We start from the raw sequence: 18,697 nt of genomic DNA, 5'->3' as shown, positions 1-18,697 counted from the left end.
CTGAGCCACCAAGGCACCCTCTTCCTAAATTCGTCATCTGCAAAAATGTAGGAAAAACACAATGTCTGTTTTAAGTTGCTGAGGTTTAGGTAATACTTAATCCAACAACAGGTAATTAGAACACAGGTGCATTAAGTACCTATTGCTGCTAACAAATTAAAACCAAAATTTAAAGGCTTAAAGCTTATGTATATATGTAATCTCTTCACCCAATATGGGGCTTGAACTCACAACCCTGAGATCAAGAGCTGCAGGCTCTTACAACTGAGTCATCCAGGCACCCTGAAAATTTAACAGCTTAAAACAACCTATGATCTCATTTTCTTTGGGTCACGAATTCAGGAGTGGCATAACTGGGTGATTCTGGCTCGGGATCTCTCATGGGATGCAGTTGGGTTGTTGGTCAGGACTGCAGTTACCTCTTGTCTTGACTAGTGTGGAGGATCAGCTTCCAAGAGGGGGCCTCAATTCCTCGCAGACCCTTCACAGACCTCGGTTCCTTGCCACATGGACTTCCCTATAGGGCTGCATGAGTGTCATCACAATTATGGGCAGCTGGCTTCTCCCCAAGCAAGTGATCCCGATACAATGACTTTTATGACCTGGTCTTAGAAGTTATACATTGGGATGCCTGGGTGGCTCAGGAGGTTAGGCGTCTGACTCTTGATTTTGGCTCAGGTTGTGATCTCCTGGTTGCTGGGTTTAAGCCCGGTGTCAGGCTCTGCGCTGACAGGCATGGGACCTGTTTGGGATTCTCTTGTCTCCCTCTCTCTTTGCCCCTCCCCTGCTTGTTCTCTAGCTCTCAAAAAACAAGAAACAAAAAACAAAAAAAACATGAAAGTCATACACCATTACTTCTGCCATGCTCTCTTCCTTAGAAGTGGGGCACTAAGTCCAATCCACACTCAAGGGGAGGGCTCTTAAAAAGAGAAGTGTCAAGGGGCGCCTGGGTGGCTCAGTCGTTTGAGCATCCGACTTCAGCTCAGGTCATGATCTGTTTGTGAGTTTGAGCCCCGTGTGGGGCCCTGTGCTGACAGCTCAGAGCCTGGAGCCTGCTTTGGATTCTGTGTCTCTCTCTCTCTTTGCCCCTCCCCCACTCCTGCTCTGTCTCACAAAAAAATAAAAATGTTTAAAAAAATTAAAAAAAAGAGAAGTGCCAAAGAACTTATGAACATATTTTATTTTAAGATTTTTAAAAACTTTTAAAAAAAAACTTTAGTTATTTTGAGAGAGAGAGAGTGTGAACAGGGGAGAGGCAGACAGACGGGGAGAGAGCGAATCCCAAGAAGGCTCTGTGATGTCAGCACAGAGGCAGAGGTCGGGCTAAAACTCACAAACCATGAGGTTGTGACCTGAGCTGCAATCAAGAGTAGGACGCTTAACTGACTGAGCCACCCAGACACCCCTGTAAACATATTTTAGGACCAACACAACAGGAGTTGCAAACTCAAGAGGCACATAGGTCCCTCCTGATGGAAGAACTCAAACACCATCCAGAAAGTGTATTTACCTGGAAAATTGAACCTCCATCTAACCCAGTTTTTGAACCAAGCAGTTTATAGAACACACCGGAATAGAAGAACATATTGAAGGATCCCAAGAGGTACAACCAGCCAAATCAGACTGTAAGAAATCCCACAAGAAGATTGAGAGGGAGGAGAAAATGTTATAGAATAAGAGACTTAGATGTCAATCAAATGCTGTGTGTGAACCTCGTCTGGATTTTGATTTGAACAAACCAACAGTAAAAAGACATTTATGAATGGGGCAACCAGGTGGCTCAGCCGGTTAAGCATGGGACTTTGGCTCAGGTCACAATCTTACCTTTCATGGGTTCTAGCCCCGGGATGGTCTCTGTACTGACAGCTCAGAGCCTGGAGCCTGCTTTGGATTCTGTGGCTCCCTCTCTCTGCCCCTCCCCCACTCATGCCCTGTCTCTCTCTCTCTCTCTCTCTCTCTCAAAAATAAATAAACATTAAAAAAAAAAGAATTATGAAACCAGGGACTTCTGAATACTGACCTATATTAGATATTAAATAATTATTTATATTACACAATATTAAATAATTATATTAGATAATTTTGGTGTAATTGAAACTATCTTTTAGAGAGATACATACAGAAACACTTCCAAATGAGATGATATATTGCGTGAGATTTGCTTTAAAATAATGGGAGAGGAGAAGAGAAAGCCGAGTAAATAAAACACGGCCATATGTTTGACAAACATACAGCTGGGTGATGGGTACTTGAGAAATCCTTAACTATTCTAATTTAAAATCCCTTAATATGTTGGGGAAAAAGATTTAACTGTTTGGGAGAGAGAAAAGAAGGTAAAGGGGATATTGTTTCATTTAAGGTATGAGCGCCTTCACCTGGCTTGATTGCCGACCACAAGCCTGGAGAGTGAATGACAGCAGGAAAGCAGGAAGGAGGGAAGATGGCCCAGCCAACTCCCAGCCACAAAGTGACCTGTTCTCGGTTCTTCCAAGAAGCCAGAAAGTCAGCTCTGGCGCCCCCACCGGGACATCGGTTCCCATTCTCCGATTAAACTCAGACGGGCTCTGCAGCCCTCCACGCCTGCGCAACATCGTCCTCCACGGAAAAGCCCAAATCCCTTCGCCCCTCAATTCCCCGCGCAGCTGGGAGGGAGCAAGACTTGCGCTTCCAGACTGGAGCAAAATGAGGCTAAGGTTGTCGCATGGTTTTCTGGGAAATGAAGTTCGCGTGCCAGGCTGCAGCCCCCGCCCAGTGCCTGAGAGACTCGGCGCTTTACCTGACGCTGCGCGCAGTTCGCTGAGCGGTGCACTGCTGCCCCCACGTGGCGGCTGAGTGGTTATTGCCCGTGTCTGGGATGGTGCCGAAGCTAGGGACGCCTGAGGTTGCAGGGACTTGGGAAGCTAGTGTGGGTCTGGGAACCTCTGGGAATCCCTTCCAGAGAGGATGACGCCAGACGTGGAAAGATGGGGTGAGGTAAGAAATTAAGATGAAGAAATTAGTGGCAGGTCCCGCTTTGAGGATTAAATAAAGTCAGCATTACTAATGTTGGATGCATGTAGTTATTATAATATCTACAGCTAATACTAAGCATTTACCTATATGGCTGGAGTTGATTTAAGCGCTTAATATATATTAGCTCATTTAATGCTCACAACAATCGTTTCGGGGAAGTAATGTATTCAGACCCACTTTATAGGAATGAAGCTCAAACCCACAGAGGAATACTTGTTCAGTCACCCAGTGGCTGCGTGAAAGAGCTGGGGTTTGAATCCAGGCTTCCTGGCTTCAGAGCCTGTGCTCTTCCTCAGTAAGGTTATACCACCTCTCTTAACCTACTGAATAATCCAAATTTGTAACTGGTACATGAATCAACTCCCGCAGGCCATTAAGCATGTTCAGTTACTGATGTAGCTCAGCTCCAGGACAAAGGTTGCATTCAGCCTAAGTTTGTGTTGAGCACAGTGATCAGGTTCCTGATGGGCATGAATCACCAAAGGGGTTATATCAGGCCTACAAAGCCCGATCCCTTTTTGTTCAGGTGATTTCTATTCAAATGTCCCTACCCCATTCTATCTCTCATACCAGGACCACCTGGGGGATTTAGTGATTTTGTTCTCCTTCCCCCACTGCCAGCAACCTTATTCATTATTTTTTTCAACCTTATTCATTATTATCACAGTTTAAAAAAAGAGACAATGCTTTGTAATTATCTATTTGTCTGTCTTTAACTCCCAAGCAAGGACTGTGTCCAATTAATGAATATGTTCTCCATATCAGGCCTGACATACAGTGGAGGCTCAAAAAATGTAGAATATTGGATATTTACTGTCTTTCATTTGCAATGAACTGAGGTCTTATGAAACCAAGGTTCATGGACTCTGGCTGAACTCAAGCTGGTAGGTACTGGTTGGGAAGCTGGGGGACACCCCCTCTAAGGCTCCTCACTCTGACAATTCCCTGACACCACAGGGGCCTAAGCCTTGGGATCTTTTTCTAAAGTAATGTTTTTTCGGTTCTTTTTTTTTGTACGTTGACAATTTCAGTGATGTGTGTGTATGTATAGGTGCAGATCTATAACTGGTGGTGTCTGATGTGAGTCTCAAGGTTTCCTGTGTGGCTTCCCCGTGTGTGAGAGAATCTGTGTGCACTATAACCTCTCATGTTTGAGTGTGAGTCTCTGTGTTTTGAGTATGTCTCCAGTGTTTGTGAGTCCAGGTGTGTGTGTTCTGTATGTAAGTGTCTGTGTCCATTATGGTGGGCATCAAAGTATGTATATAACAAGCTGTTTGTGGATGTCAGCAGTTTCCCCTGAGGATCCCCTCAACTCTTAAACAGTTCAACCTCATTCTTCTCACTGTGGTTGTGCCTGCTGCTGCCAACTCTTTCTCTAGAAGTTGTAATTAAGTAATTGCAACAATTAAGTAGAATCCCCCAAATAGGCACCCCACCAGGAATTACTTCAAGGAGCTAATAAGGGGCTTCTGCACGTACAATAAAAGTATTGTTAAGTGAACAATTAGGATCTCCCACCCACAGAAACTGTGGTAGAACTACTTATTGACCCCAATATCCCTTCTCCCCATCTTCTGTAATATAGGAACTTCTGATACTTGGCTAGGAACATGCTGCCCAGAATAAAAACTACATTTCCCAGTCACCTTTGCAACTACAAGTGGCCATGAGACAAAATTCTGGCCAATGAAATAGAAACAAGTTATTTGTTTTGTTTTTAGTTTTTTGGATTTATTTATTTATTTATTTATTTTGAGAGAGACTCTCAAGCAGACTCCACACTCAGTGTGGAACCTGATGTGGGGCTCAATCTCACAACTGTGACATCAGGACCTGAGCTGAAATCAGAGTCAGATGCTTAACCAATTGAACCACCCAAGCGCCCTGGAAATAGAAACAAGTTTTGATTGCACATAGTCCTTTTTTTTTTTTTTTAATGTGTATTTAGAGAGTGAGCAAGTGCATGTGCACAAGCAGGCAGAGCGGCAGAGAGAAAGGGAGAGAGAATCCCAAACAGGCTCTACACTACTGGCACAAAGCCTAATGTGGGGCTCGATCCCACCAATGACAAGATCATGACCTGAGCTGAAATGAAGAATTGGGTGCTTAACCGACTGAGCCACCCAGGCACCCTGAGTCGCACGTAGTCCTTAAAGGCAAGAGGTATCCTTCCCCTTCCCCTCTCCCTGGTGCCTGTCGCAGATGATGTGGGAATCATGAGAAGGAGATGGGACAGCAACAAGATATATAGATGGAGACTGGCCTCTGACACAGAAGGATCACCATACCAGTGCTGGTGATTACATGAGACTTTACAGGAGAAATAAACTACCTTGAATAAGAAGTACCTGGGTGGCTCAGTTGGTTAAGTGTCCAACTCTTGATCTCAGCTCAGGTCTTAATCTCAGGGTCATTAGTTAAAGCACCTCAATGGGTGTGGAGCCTATCTAAAAAAAAAACCCAAAACTACCTTGTTTAAGCTACTATTATATTTTGGGCCCCTTTGTTATAGCAATAAAACATTACAGTAACTTATTAGGACAAAAAATAGTCTCATGGGCCCCCAGCTACTAGCTAAGGGATAAAGCTTCATCCTGCCCAACCTCTACTTTACCCACCTCCTATTTCACCCTCACCCAGACAGGCACCTCCAATCCCTCCTATTATCATCAAGTCCTCCAACACTTCCCGGTTTCCAGCAAATTTAATGCATGAGTCTCAAAGTCAATGACAAGGTGAATAAAATAAAAATGGGCTCAGGAAATAGGGCCATGGGCACACACAGGGAAGGGCAATAAGAAGTCGAGTTAGTTGGAGCGGGGGGATGCCTTTCCTTGGGTGTCACATCTCATCCAACCCGTAGTCTTCCTCGGGAAAGTCCCCCACTGTCACAACCGATGGCTTGACGAAGGCACCGTACTTGGCCTGGCATTCGAAGTAGCGTTTCCCATTCACGCTGCAGGGCATGATGAGGGAGGCAGTTGTCAGAGGGGCCCCAACACGGCTCCCACCCCAGATGCTAAGATGGACAGGCTCACCATATGCACTTAGACACAGAAGCACACATACGCATGTACAGACACGGGCACAGACACACACACAGATGGCTGAACCGGACCACTCATTACCTGCCATCGTTTTTCCCTAGTGGCTCATCATAGCGGACGCCAATCCAGTAGCCACGCTTGAAATCTGTGAGTCCTGCCCAGGGAGGAAATTCCAACAAAACCTCTGAATCACTCCAGATTCATGCCTACCCACTGAGTATAAAACCTGTCCTGGCAAAAACCACCCAGGACCATCTCCATCTCCTGCCCAAACTAATACAGTAGCCCCCTTCACTGGTCTTGCTGTTCCTAGCCCGGATTCCCTATTTACTCAATACCCCCAGTCAGAGGAGTCTTTCTAAAAATCTAAAGTAAACAGCACTGCTACCTTGCCCTAAATTCCTCAAAGGCTGCCCATCCCACTCAGCATAAAATCCACACTGCTTATGAACAAACTATTTTTTTAAGTTTTTTTTTTTTTTTAAGTTATTTATTTAACTTAGAGAACAAGAGGGGTAGGGGCAGAGAGAGAGAGGGAGTTAGAGAATCCCAAGGAGGCTCTGGACTGTCAGCACAGAGCCAGATGTGGGGATCAAACTCACAAATCATGAGATCATGACCTGAGCCGAAATCGAAAGTCAGACACTTAACTGGTTGAGCCACTCTGGCGCCCCACAAATGATTTTTGACAAGGGTACCAAGACTATTCAATGAGGAAAGAATAGGCTTTTCAACAAGTAGTTCTGGGACAACCAGATATCCACACGCAAGAGAAGGAAGTTGGACTCCTATCTCACATTACATACAACAATTAACTCAAAATGGGCCTAAGACCTATATGTAAAACATAACACTATAAAACTTTTAGAAGAAAATACAGGAGTAAACCTTTGTGACCTTACATTAGGCACTGGTTTCTTAGATACAATACCAAAAGCATAAGCGACAAAAGAAAAAATAAATTGGACTTCAAAAAAATTAAAAAATGTTATGCTTCAAAGGACACTATCAAGAAAAGTAAAAAGGCAACAGACCCCCAGAATGCGAGAAAATATTTGCAAATCATGTATTTGATAAGGGAATTGTATGTAGAATACGTAAAGAACTCTTAGAACTTATGGGCTGAACTGTGCCAAAATTCACTGTTGGCACCCTAACCTTCAGTACCTCAGATTGTGACTGTATTTGGAGACTGGGTCTTTTAAAAGGTGATTAAGTTAGTTAAGATTAAGTGAATCTGATCTGACTGGTGTCTTTGTAAGAGGAGGAAACATTTGGACACACAAAGAGACACCAGGGATGTGCCCACACACAGAGAGAAGACTATGTGAAGCCACGGCAAGAAGTCAGCCATCTGCAAGCCAAGCAGAGAGGCCTCGGAAGAAACCAAACCTGCCAACGCCTTGATATTGGGACTTCAGCCTCCAGAAATGAGAGACATAAATTTTTGTTGTTTAAGCCACCCGGTGTGTGGTTACTTTGTGATGGCAGCCCCAGAAAACTAATACACAACTTAACAACAAAAACTAAACAATCCTTGGGGCGCCTGGGTGGCTCAGTAGGTTAAGCGTCTGATTTTGGCTCAGGTCATGAACTCAGGGTTCACGAGTTTGAGCCTCGCGTTGGGCTCTGTGCTGGCAGCTCAGAGGCTGGAACCTGCTTTGGATTCTGTGTCTCCCTGTCTCTCTGTTCCTCCCTCACTCACATTCTCTCTCTCCCTCTCTCTCTCAAAAATAAATAAATATTATTAAAAAAAACTAAAAACAAACAACCCAATTAAAAAATGGGCAAAGGATCTGGACGGTTCTTAAAATAAAATAAATATGGTTAATATCATTAGCCATCAAAGAAATGCAAATTAAGCCCATAATGCTGTCCCATGTCATAGCCACTAAAATGGCTATAATTAAAAAGACAAACAATAAGTGTTGGTGAGGATTTGAGAAACTGGAGCCCTCACACACTGCTGGTGGGAACACACATGGTGTAGCTGCTGTGGAAAACAATGTGGTAGTTCCTCAAAAGGTTAAACAGAGTTACCATGGGACCAACAATTCCACTCCTTTGTGTAGAAACATGAAAATATGTGTCCACACAAAAACTTATATAAGAAAGTCCACAGCAGTATTTTTCATAATAGACAAAAAGTGGAAAGGACCCAAACATCCATCCACTGAAGAACAAGTATGTAAGATGTGGTATAGCCAATCAATGTGGTAGTATCTGACTATAAAAAGAAGTGAAACATTGATACACACTACAACACAGATGAATTTTGAGAACATTATGCTAAGTGAAACAAGCCAGTCATAAAAGACCATGTATTACATGGTTTACATGATTCCATTTACATGGATTACACATATTATATGATTCCATTTATATGAAACATCCAAAATAGGCAGATCTATAGAGACAAGATCTGCCTAGGACTGGGCGGGAGTGGGGGGGGGGGGTGAACAATTCTGTGAACACACTTAAAACCAATGAATTGTGTACTTTAAGGGGATAAGTTTTATGGTATATGAATTGTATCTCAATAAAGCTGTTCTAAAAAAAAAAAACCCCACACTGCTCTCCACTGTCTTCAAGGCCCTGCACGGTCCAGCCTTGCCCATGTCCAGACCTCACTTATTACGTCTCATCTCATTTCCTCCCCACTAGCCATGCTGCCTCAGACAGGCCCAGCCTATTCTTGCTCATGCCCTTTGCACTCACTATGCCCTCTGGCTGGAACACTCTTCCCCCTTTCACCCTTTCCTTCAGACAATCCTTCCCCTAGGAAGCCTGCTGGATCACTCTCGAGGAAGGTTCTGGTACTGCCTCTCAGCTCACACAGCCACCCCAAGCTTCCCACATCCCTACCCTCATCACTTTGGCCTGTGCCTTCCCCATCTCAGCCCCGACACTGTGCCCTGTGCTTTCACCTCAGAACTAATCCCTCTGGCCTCTGCCTCCGCCATCACAACTCACATTGTTCTGCCTCTGCTTCCCACTTCCCTGCCATGAACACTCTGGGCTGTCACTGTCATTGCTGGGTCAGTCTCCCCCACTGCACTGGGATCTCCTCGAGGGCTGGGTCCCCAAGCACTGTCCATCCCAGGGCAGGGCAGAAGGCCTCAGTGGGCCACGTACCTACATACATGACGGTGCCCCGGCGAGGGGGCTGCCCAGGTGCCCGCACTTCACAGCGGCTGCCCACAGAGATGGCACTGGCCTGGGTCTTCTCCTCGTTCAGGCGCTGGGTGGCCTCGGCCTCTTGCTGTGCCCGCTCCTCTTCATTGTATCGGCCTAGCTTGCTGCGCTTCAGGAAGGAGCGGACGGAGTCTGAGAGTGGGGTGGGGGACAGGGTTAGACATGGTTTTCCTGGTGTGGCCCCTGGCCTGATGAGATAACCTTCCACCCACACAGAACCAACATTCAGAGAGAAACTCTTCTGCTCTGAGTGTTGGAGGGCTACTGCCCAAGCCCCCCAAATCTCCCACTATAGCCCTGGCTTCTCCCCAGAACCCCTGGGGCCTCCCCATAATCCAGAACCTAAAAGGAAGATGCCTGCTTCCAGTCATGGTATCACCCCTTCTTCCCATGTCCCTTCAGTATTACATTCCCTCTGCCCAGCCTCTCCTTGTCTTACCATTCTTACCAGTGTCTACACATTCTGATCTGTTCTGCTCATGCCCCCATGTGATAACTCACTACCTCCCCCCACATTAACCCTCCCTCCCAGACTTCCCTCTCAGGCCGTCTGCCTGCCTACATTCCCTCACATCTCCCAGCACCTATTCATACCCCACACTTGTGCCCCTACAGCTGTTCCCCAAACCCCATCTGTCCACACACCAACCTTATCCATGCCCTCTACTCGCCCAGGTCTGTGTGCCTGCACTGATCACACCACCGACCTCCTCCCAGTGTCCCTGTCTGCCCCCCAACCTCTGCCCACCCACACACACTCCCTCTGGCCCCCATATGCCCTCATCCATCGTTATGTGCCTGTACCTTGCCTCTGGTCATAGGCTTCTTGTGAGATCTGGTATTTCTCCACCTTGGACACATCCTCATACTCCCCAAGGCGGGCACCACTGTGGTCAATGACCTATAGTGAGGGGAGGGAGGTCAGTGGGGATAAGGTCTGGACTGGGAGGCTTGGGATGCTGGGGGCAGGGGGCTGTACATTGGAGTATTCCCTAGATTTAAGTCTCTCTGTCTTGGAAAAACCACATTCCTTTACTCCTTTACCCTCACCTTTACCCAGACCTTCTCCCCTCTCCTGAGCCTAGCAGAAGGGATGAGAACAAGTGTCCACACTGGCCATCTCCCGTTCTTCACCCCCACCCCTCCTTAGAGGCTGGATCTTCCCCCAGACAATCCCCACATGGTGCCGCCACCATCAGTGATGATCTCTAAGTCACTGGAACTGAAGGGCAGAGCTCAGGTCTTCCTCACAGGACTTTTAGGCAGCACATCTGTCCTCTCTGGGCCTCTGGGACCCTCCTAAGCTGGCCCCAACCTCCAGACTCTGAAGCATCTCTTCCTGTACCACCCCCAATATTCATTCACTCATTGCTTGCTAAGCTCTTCCACAGCACCCAGCTGGGCTCTGTGCTGGGTGCTAGGGACACAGTGCAAAAACAGATAAACCCTTGCCCTCAAGGAGTGCTCATTCTGCTGGGACACCAACCATAAACAAACATGTGCATGCATTACACCAGATGACGACAAGGTCCTATGTAGATAAATACCACAAAGAGGTTTAAGGAGCATGAGAGGGTGGTCAGAGAAGGCTTCTGAAAGGAGGCGATGTCTGAGCCAAGGCCTAAAGGCTAAGAAGGAACATATGGCACCAAGTCTCGGGTGCAGAAATGTCCTTAACCCTTTTCAGGAATAGCATGGAAGCCATCGTGGCTGAAGCGGAGACAGACAGGGAACAGTGGAGACACAACAGATCACTACAGACTTTGGCTTTTACCCAGAATAAGTAAAAGCTAGGGGCATCTGGCTTTGAGTAATGAGAAAAAGCCATGGGGCATTTTACCCAGGGGAGGCCCTGGGCCAGGAGGGCCCGACCTGATTCAGGGCATCACAGGCTCCCTCTGGCTGCAGGTGGGCAGCAGACTGAGGGGGGCCAGGGACAGGCTGCTGTGGTGTCCAGGAGAGGGAGGATGGAGGCTGGGCCAGGGCAGGGGTTGTGGGGGAGACAAGTGTAGACTCTAGACAGATTTTGTAGGTGGAGTCCACAGGATTTGCCGTTGGATGGGATGTGGGTGTGAGGTAAAGAGAGGGGTCAGCAAAGACTCTAAGGTAGTTTGGCCTGAGCCATTGACCTAACATAGCAAAATAGAAATGGCCCTTATCTCTGGTCAGGATCACTATGAATTTCTACTTTGTGTATTAAGGATTTTGTAAGTTTGAGGTTACTATTATTTTAAACAACACATATATGTTAAACATATAATTTTTTTCCAAGTAAACTTTATGCCCAATGTGGGGCTTGAACTTACAACCCTGAAATCAAGAATCATATGCTCTACCGACCGAGCCAGCCAGGCATTTCAAATACAGGTAATATTCATAAAGAGGAAAATAGTGTAAAACAAATTCTCTAGAGGCTCCACTTCTGGGAAACCTTTCTTTTTAAAAAAAAATTTTTTTTAAACATTTACTTATTTTTGAGAGACAGAGAGAGGCAGAGTATGAGCAGGGGAGGGGCACAGAGAGAGAGGGAGACACAGAATTCTAAGCAGGCTGCAGGCTCCGAGCTGTCAGCACAGAGCCCAACTCGGGGCCCGAACTCACAAACTGCGAGATCGTGACCTGAGCCGAAGTCGGACGCTCAACCAGCTGAGCCACCCAGGAGCCCCTGGGAAACCTTTCTTAAATGACCTCAGAAATTAGAGGCCTGTCTACACCTGAACCCATGTGTGAAAACCTCCTGTTTGAGGATGGCCCTATGCCATCCTATGCCTGACCCACTAGCATCTGGAGGCTGAGGCTGCCTGCGTCAGCCCAAAGTCTCAGTCCTGTGGGCCCAGCACTACCCTGACCAGTTCCCACTATGATCCGGTACCTACCACACCACCTGGACTATGGAAGCAGCCTCCTCCCTGGTCTCCCTACTCTGCCTGTCTTCCCACACACAGTCAAAGGGAGCCTGTGAGCACCTGGGTCACACCAGGACCCTCCTGGCTCAAAGCCCTCCCCTGGCTCTCACTTCCTCCTGCCAAAGGAGAGGCCACTCCTCAGTGCCTGTACCTAACTGTGCTCCCTTCCACCTCAGTGTTTGCACATGGTGTGCTCTTTTGCTGGAGTACTCTTTTCCCTTTTTCAGTTAATTCTTCCTATTCTTCAGGACTCTGCTCAGGCATCACCCTCTCCAGGAAGTCCTCCCAGTACCGGCTCTCCCAGCTCTGTGATCTCTTCCTATATGGCCTTCATGTCTCTGACATTTCTTATTTGTTCCTATGAATATTTAGCTAACATCTACCTCACACACTGTACAGAACTAAAACAGAGGCCTCTTCAGACTTGGCTCACAGCTATACCCCTGGCATAACACAGAGTTATGGACCAGTTCTCTGAGCACATTGACTTGCAGAGTCATGCAGACTGAGGTGAAAATTCTAACTACAGTTCATCCTTAGGAAAGTAAATTCCATCCTGAAGCTGTTTTGTCTTCTGCAAAATGGGGTTAATTACACCATCTTCCAAGTCTTATTTTATGGACTCAGCTCAGTATTCAACAATGATTCACTGGGCATCTTCTCAGTACTAGGCATTATTCCAGGTGCTGGAGGAAATGCACAGTATGTCACAGGGTGCTAGGAGCTAAAGACAAAAATCAAATAAAATGGAAAAGAGAAGAGATTTAAATTTTATACTGAGGTCAATGAAGGCCTCACACTTGGAGGGTGACATTTAAGTAAAGACTGGAAGGGAGGAGTGAGCCATGTGAAGCCATATAAAAAAGAACCACTTGCAAAGGCCCAGAGGTGGAACCCACCTGGGATGCTGGGATGTCTGAGGAATAAGGAGAGGAGAGAGGATGATGTGAGTTGATGAATGCAGAGGTCCTCAACTTCTCCCAACATGTCCAGTCTCATCACTCACCCTGACCCACCTCACACTCTATACCTCTGTACACTGTTCCCCCCACCTGGCATACCCCTCCCACCCCTTACCCTAAGTCACCTTTCCTCATCCTTCAGGTCTCAGCTCAGGCGTCCCTTCCTTCAAGAAGCCCCTTCTCATACTTCCAGGAGTCAGGCACCTCGCTGGGCATCCCCAGTCCCCTGGGCTTTGCCCACACGACTCTGGCTGTCACTGTCCCGTGATGGCTCTGTCTCTCTCCATGCAGGACTGGGGGCTCCATGAAAGTAGGGCCTATCTTGGTTATCACACAGGGCAACGTACAGCAAGTATTTGTTCAACAAATAAATAAATGGTGGGGAGGCCTCACGTGGATGCGGCAGCCGTCGTCTACGGGGTATGAGCCCAGCAGTGCATCCTCCTGATCCAGCTTGCTGTAGAACTTGTCGTCAGCTCCATACAGCTCCAGTTCCATGCAAGAAGCAGGACTGCCCACCACCAGCTCTAGTTTACACTGCGCAGGGAGCAGTCGGTGAAAGGCTGTCAGCGACCCCACCCTCTGCCCTGGGGCTCCACCCCTTCCCCCTTTTAAGGTACGTACTTGCAAATTAAAAATTTTTTTTTAAGTAAACGCTAAGCCTAACACGGGGCTCGAACTCACGAACCCGAGACCAAGAGTCGCGGGCTCTACCAACTGAACCAGTCGGGAGCCCCGAGGCTCCACCCCTTGTAACAATAACCATTACCCCATCCTTGCTCCTCTAAGACACAATTTAGGACACACCTGGTTATCTTTGGTCATGACCTATGCAACCTCTGATTTTCCTGGCATCGTCCCCAATTTCTGAATACTCAGACTCCCTCTGGGCCCACCCAGCCGGGTCCCGTCCCCAATCTGTCCAACCTCTGTTTATATCTGGCCCCTCCCCGCGTTCGGAAAGCCCCTCCATTTCTTCCTTGCCCCGCCCCCGGGCCCCGCCCCCACGGCCACACCTTGAACTCAGCTATGGTGAGGCTGCGACTGTACCGCTTCTCAGAGCGGAAGCTGTTGAGAGAGCTGCTGATGAAAACGGTCACTGTGGGCGCCGACAAGCCCGTCACCTCCATCTCGCCGCTTCCTGCCGGGGTCCGCAGCCGGGTTAGTCGCCTCACACCGGCTCCGCAGCCGCCGCCGCCGCTTCTGGGATATCAGCCCCTCCCCCTGCTCACGACCTAGCCAATCCATACTCTCCCCCAAGCAGGGTCCGCCAATCGCCGCCGTCTCTTTTCCACGCCAGGAAGAGGGATCTCCCTTGTTCTTGGGTAGCCCCAGCCAATCCTGAGAGGTCTTCCATGTGCGCAGTTCTTCCAATAGCAGCCCGGGAAACGGCCCAGGCGGGAGAAGGGTGAAGCCCAGGGGAAGGACTGGCAGGAGGTACCCCATCCGCGCATGTGCACTGGCCTTCATCCTGCAAAGAGCCGTGGCTTCATTTATGGTCTGCGCTTTGCAAATGACATGAAGCATCGTATTCCTGGCTCTCGTACCATACTGTTCTACAAACTGGGGAAGTAAGGCCCAGAAATTGGAAGCAGTTACTGCAGAATATAAAAAAACTGAAGCAAGTTATTAATCGAACCTCGGAGCACAGAGACAAGCACAAAGCAGCTGGAAGCCAGAGCATGTGCGCAGCTCCGCCCCTCTCTTGGCGAAGCAACTAGGCTTGATCCTTCCCGCGACTGGTCGCGCGGTGGAGCAAGCGCGGAAGGCTTGGCGGGCGGTGCGTAGCTATGGAACCGGACGGGACCTATGAGCCGGGTTTCGTGGGTATTCGATTCTGCCAGGAATGGTGAGGCCGGGGCTGCGAGTGTGTAAGGGGGGCAAGTAGTGGCCCCAGGACTGACCTCTGTCTCCTCCCTCCCCACAGTAACAACATGCTTTACCCCAAGGAGGACAAGGAGAACCGCATTCTGCTCTACGCGGTGAGCACGAGCCCACGGAGCGCCGGGGTCTTTCCAGAGGGATCCACCTGTTCCCAGTGTGACCCCATCTTACTCCACATGACCCTTACTCTTTTTACGCCCCTTACGTGTTTTGGTCTTGCCTCCTGACTGTCCCACGAGTGAACCCCCACTGTCTTGTCCATCCCCGAGGTGATTCTCGGTATACCCCATTATACCAGCTTCGAAACTCCATGCTGTAGTCATTCCTGACCTCTGGGGAAAACCCAGCCTTCCCTTCCAATCCCTTCCGAGACCTCCCCGTAAGCCCTTTCCCGCAACCCCTTTCCCGCAACCCTTGCCCTTTCGTAGTGCCGGAATTGTGATTACCAGCAGGAAGCCGACAACAGCTGCATCTACGTCAACAAAATCACGCACGAAGTGGAGTGAGTGGCAGGACTCAGAGCCTGGGGAAGGGGTTGTTGGCTTGAGAGACCTGGTCTGGGCATGATTATTCGCCCTCTGTTCCCTCAGCGAACTGACCCAGATCATCGCTGACGTGTCCCAGGACCCCACGTTGCCGCGGACCGAGGACCACCCGTGCCAAAAGTGAGCGCGCCGTTCATATTGGGGATGGAGAGTGGCTCGTCCTCACCGGGTGAAGGGAGGAGGGAAGGGGATGGTAGGCTGAGTGGCTGACTGCCCTCTCAGGTGTGGCCACAAGGAGGCGGTGTTCTTCCAGTCACATAGTGCCCGTGCCGAGGTGAGTGGCAGGAGGAAGGCTTTCTGGGTATCCCAGGCTTGGTCCTTACCGGGGGTGGGGATACCAACATTTGGGGGAACCCTGCCCTTCCTGGCGTACTGAGCTGGACCATTACCAATGGGGAAAGCCCCTTTGCCTGTTATCTTGGGGTGAGGCTCTGCTGGATGGAGGTTCCATGTTGTACCCTTCCTAACTGGACAACCTTTCTGCCAGGACGCCATGCGCTTGTACTATGTGTGCACGGCCCCACACTGTGGCCACCGCTGGACGGAGTGAATCATCCTTTCCCACGTGTAATAAATACTGTGTTCTGTGCGTGCATTTCCTGCATTTATTTGCCTCTCATGTGTTGTGTGGGTGCACAGTCTCAACACAGTGCAGGGCACGGTGCTGCACATAGGTGTCAGGCCGCGAGCATGTGAAGCCACAGTCCTCACACACATGCAGCTTCTCCCGGCGCTCACGATAAGCGTAGCTGGCTGGCTGCCCGTGCACCTTAGCAAGATGAGCTTCAAGTGAGCAGCGCTGAGTAAATGCTTTCCCGCAAGCTCCACAGCGGAATGGCCGGATCCCTGCACAGGTGGGCAGAGGGGGAGAGGACAGACAGGACAATGGCCTCCAAGCTAAAGTCTCCCCACCTTAACCTCCATGAGCATTCCCCCATTCCTACTCCAAGTTGTCCGGACTCCTCGGTCTATCCCACCATCTTCTACCTCCACCTGCTACAAACAGGACCAGATACCTGTGTTCCCACCCTCCTCATCAGGATATTCCTTCCCCAGGGGCGAAGGAGGAGGCTTTACCTTGCACCTTCAATCTAGATCCATGTAGCTACTACTGCCCTCATTGTTCACGCCTCTACCCTCGCGTCACCGTACACCCACCCGACTGGGATCAGTCTGATGGCTGAGTCTCCACCCCATATACACAAACACTGGAAACTCCATATCCTGGGCACCTCTCTCCATTTCATCCCAGACCCTCCCGGGACCCAGCTGCCCTTCTCTGTCCCTGCCACTCCTCACCAGTGTGAGTCCTCATGTGGCGCTTGAGGTCGAAGGCATCATGAAAGCCCTTGCCACAGCAGCGGCACACGTGGCGGCGTGCAGGGCTGTGGCACTTGAGGTGCCGTGTCAGCATGCGCTGCAAAGGGAAGGCCTTGGGGCAGAGTGGGCAGCCAAGTGTCCCAGGGCCCCTGGGAGTGGAGGCCAGACTGCCCTGCATAGGCTGTGGGAGGGACATGGGAGTTAGACCCCCTGGCTGGAGCAAATGGAAAAAAACTAGAACCAGGAACCAAGGAGGTCTGGGAAGGCCAGAGACTGGCTGCTATTCGTGTGTGCAAATGCCACCCTGTCTCCAAGGCCTTCCCTGACCCCCATTGCCTTTACCTTGCTTTTTTTCTCCATTTATACATCTCCCAACATGACAGTTTTCTAGTTTTCTAGTTTTTTTCTTGTCAAGCCCCCAACAGATTATAAGCTCCAGGAAGGAATTTTTGTCTTATTCTTGCTAAATAGCAATTGCCTAAAACAGTTCCTGGCTTTCAATAAATACTGAAATAATCTGTCACCTTTATCTTCTGGCTAGTGTTTTCCTACTCCCAGGGCATGCACAGCTGAATATCCCTTCTGAGAGTCCCTAGTCTTCCCCCATCCTTGCTCCTGTCACCTTGTCTGATCCTGGCATAAAGGAAATCACCATCCACTTGGCTTGAATCTTGTTCTGCTCCCACTGGACAGAGAGATCTCAGGATAGGAAATGTGGCTGCCCAGCTTAGGGAAAGGGTGCCTGGGATGAAGCCTAACATCTCTACCAAGAAAGCAAAGGCATTTCCAGCAGTGAGAACAACAGGTGGAAAGGTCTTGAGGCTGGGGGGGTGGAGGGGGCATGAGCAAATGGGCTCAAGGGAATGAGAGGCAGTCAGGCTGAGAGTGGGCAGGGATGAAATGAAGCAGGGTCTTGTGGTCCAGCTGCAGACTCACCGCTGCCCAAGAGTCCCCAAGGCCAGAAGACTGGTGTGCTGATGGGCCCCGCTGGTTGCTGCAGTCTGAGGAGAGAAGCCAGACACGGTGATGCTTTGTGTCTTACCTGCCCCTCGCCTCCAGGCCCAGTGAGGGGCCCACCTGGGACATAGGCATCTCCCCGGAGCTGGTCAGGCAAGTGGCCCCAGTTGGATGGCTGTGGACGCCGACTCCTGACCAGGAAGACACGGGGCATCACCTCCCGGAATGGTGAGATGGCACTCCACGCACGACTGCCTCCTCCACCTGCGGTCACACCTCAGCCCCAGGATGACTAGGAGGGAAGAGGGAAGGGAAGGGGGAGCCACAGAGGACCTGCATTCTCTCCATGCAAATTTTGTGACAAGCCCAGGGACTTAGCTGGCTCTAGTTACCTCTGCCTCAGATGGGACCTACCATTCCTCCCCCTTCTCCTACACCAGGTTCCTGAGGGCACTCTCCAGCCACCAGGGGCAGCCAAGTGCTGGGACCCCCCAGAAGGTCAAGCAAGGGCAAGATTAAAGCCTAGCTAGCTGCTGCATGTGGGGAAAAGAAAAAGAGACTCCAGGAAGGCTGTCTTCTCAAAGTAGCAGCTGGGCCAAGGACCTGAGGGGTCTGTTTGCCAGGCAAATCAGTCACCACCGGACATCCAACAACCTGCTTGGTTATTCAAATCACAGCAGCTGTCTGAGAAGCAGGAGAGGGGGGTGGTGGCTGTGATTGCTTGCCCCAGAGGGTGGAGGAACAGCAGGGTCCAGTAGGTAAGGACAAAGTGAGGACACGGGCTGTGTATCTTCCAGCAGGAAGCTCCACCTCTGATTATTAGAGGCCAAGAACTGACGTTCAGCCAGAAACACTGTTCAGATGTAGCA

The 18,697-nt window shown here is 49.4% G+C and overlaps 3 protein-coding genes across 5 annotated transcripts; 1 reads left to right on the top strand and 2 right to left on the bottom strand.

Annotated features, from left to right (window-relative positions):
• Positions 1 to 5,697: 5,697 nt before the first annotated feature.
• Positions 5,698 to 14,342, bottom strand: TBCB (tubulin folding cofactor B). 2 transcript variants are annotated; one of them, XM_027044840.2, is made up of 6 exons: positions 14,139 to 14,342; positions 13,516 to 13,659; positions 10,059 to 10,155; positions 9,195 to 9,386; positions 6,141 to 6,213; positions 5,698 to 5,968 (listed from the first exon to the last, which is right to left on the bottom strand). In XM_027044840.2, exons 1-6 carry the CDS (start codon positions 14,250 to 14,252, stop codon positions 5,854 to 5,856), a joined length of 735 nt encoding a protein of 244 aa, XP_026900641.1. In that variant the 5' UTR covers positions 14,253 to 14,342; the 3' UTR covers positions 5,698 to 5,853. The 2 variants fall into 2 exon arrangements, with proteins under 2 accessions (XP_026900641.1, XP_014927483.1); XM_015071997.3 differs by lacking the exon at positions 14,139 to 14,342 and adding an exon at positions 13,930 to 14,045.
• A 251-nt stretch (positions 14,343 to 14,593) lies between these two features.
• POLR2I (RNA polymerase II subunit I) lies at positions 14,594 to 16,146 on the top strand. Of its 2 annotated transcripts, none has more exons than XM_053210311.1 (6): positions 14,594 to 14,902; positions 15,050 to 15,104; positions 15,435 to 15,508; positions 15,597 to 15,671; positions 15,774 to 15,825; positions 16,039 to 16,146. In XM_053210311.1, exons 2-6 carry the CDS (start codon positions 15,057 to 15,059, stop codon positions 16,099 to 16,101), a joined length of 312 nt encoding a protein of 103 aa, XP_053066286.1. In that variant the 5' UTR covers positions 14,594 to 14,902; positions 15,050 to 15,056; the 3' UTR covers positions 16,102 to 16,146. The 2 variants fall into 2 exon arrangements, with proteins under 2 accessions (XP_053066286.1, XP_014927500.1); XM_015072014.3 differs by having other exon boundaries at positions 14,605 to 14,971.
• On the bottom strand, positions 14,895 to 18,697 carry OVOL3 (ovo like zinc finger 3). The gene is made up of 4 exons (XM_015072001.3): positions 17,949 to 18,697; positions 17,808 to 17,872; positions 16,851 to 17,052; positions 14,895 to 16,397 (listed from the first exon to the last, which is right to left on the bottom strand). The coding sequence occupies exons 1-4, from the start codon at positions 18,040 to 18,042 to the stop codon at positions 16,168 to 16,170; spliced, it is 591 nt and encodes a 196-aa protein (XP_014927487.1). The 5' UTR covers positions 18,043 to 18,697; the 3' UTR covers positions 14,895 to 16,167.

The sequence above is a fragment of the Acinonyx jubatus genome, chromosome E2 (assembly GCF_027475565.1).
Source record: "Acinonyx jubatus isolate Ajub_Pintada_27869175 chromosome E2, VMU_Ajub_asm_v1.0, whole genome shotgun sequence".
Lineage (NCBI taxonomy): Eukaryota > Metazoa > Chordata > Mammalia > Carnivora > Felidae > Acinonyx > Acinonyx jubatus.
Note: the sequence above shows the minus strand (reverse complement) of the source record. Positions and strands in the feature narration are given on the sequence as shown.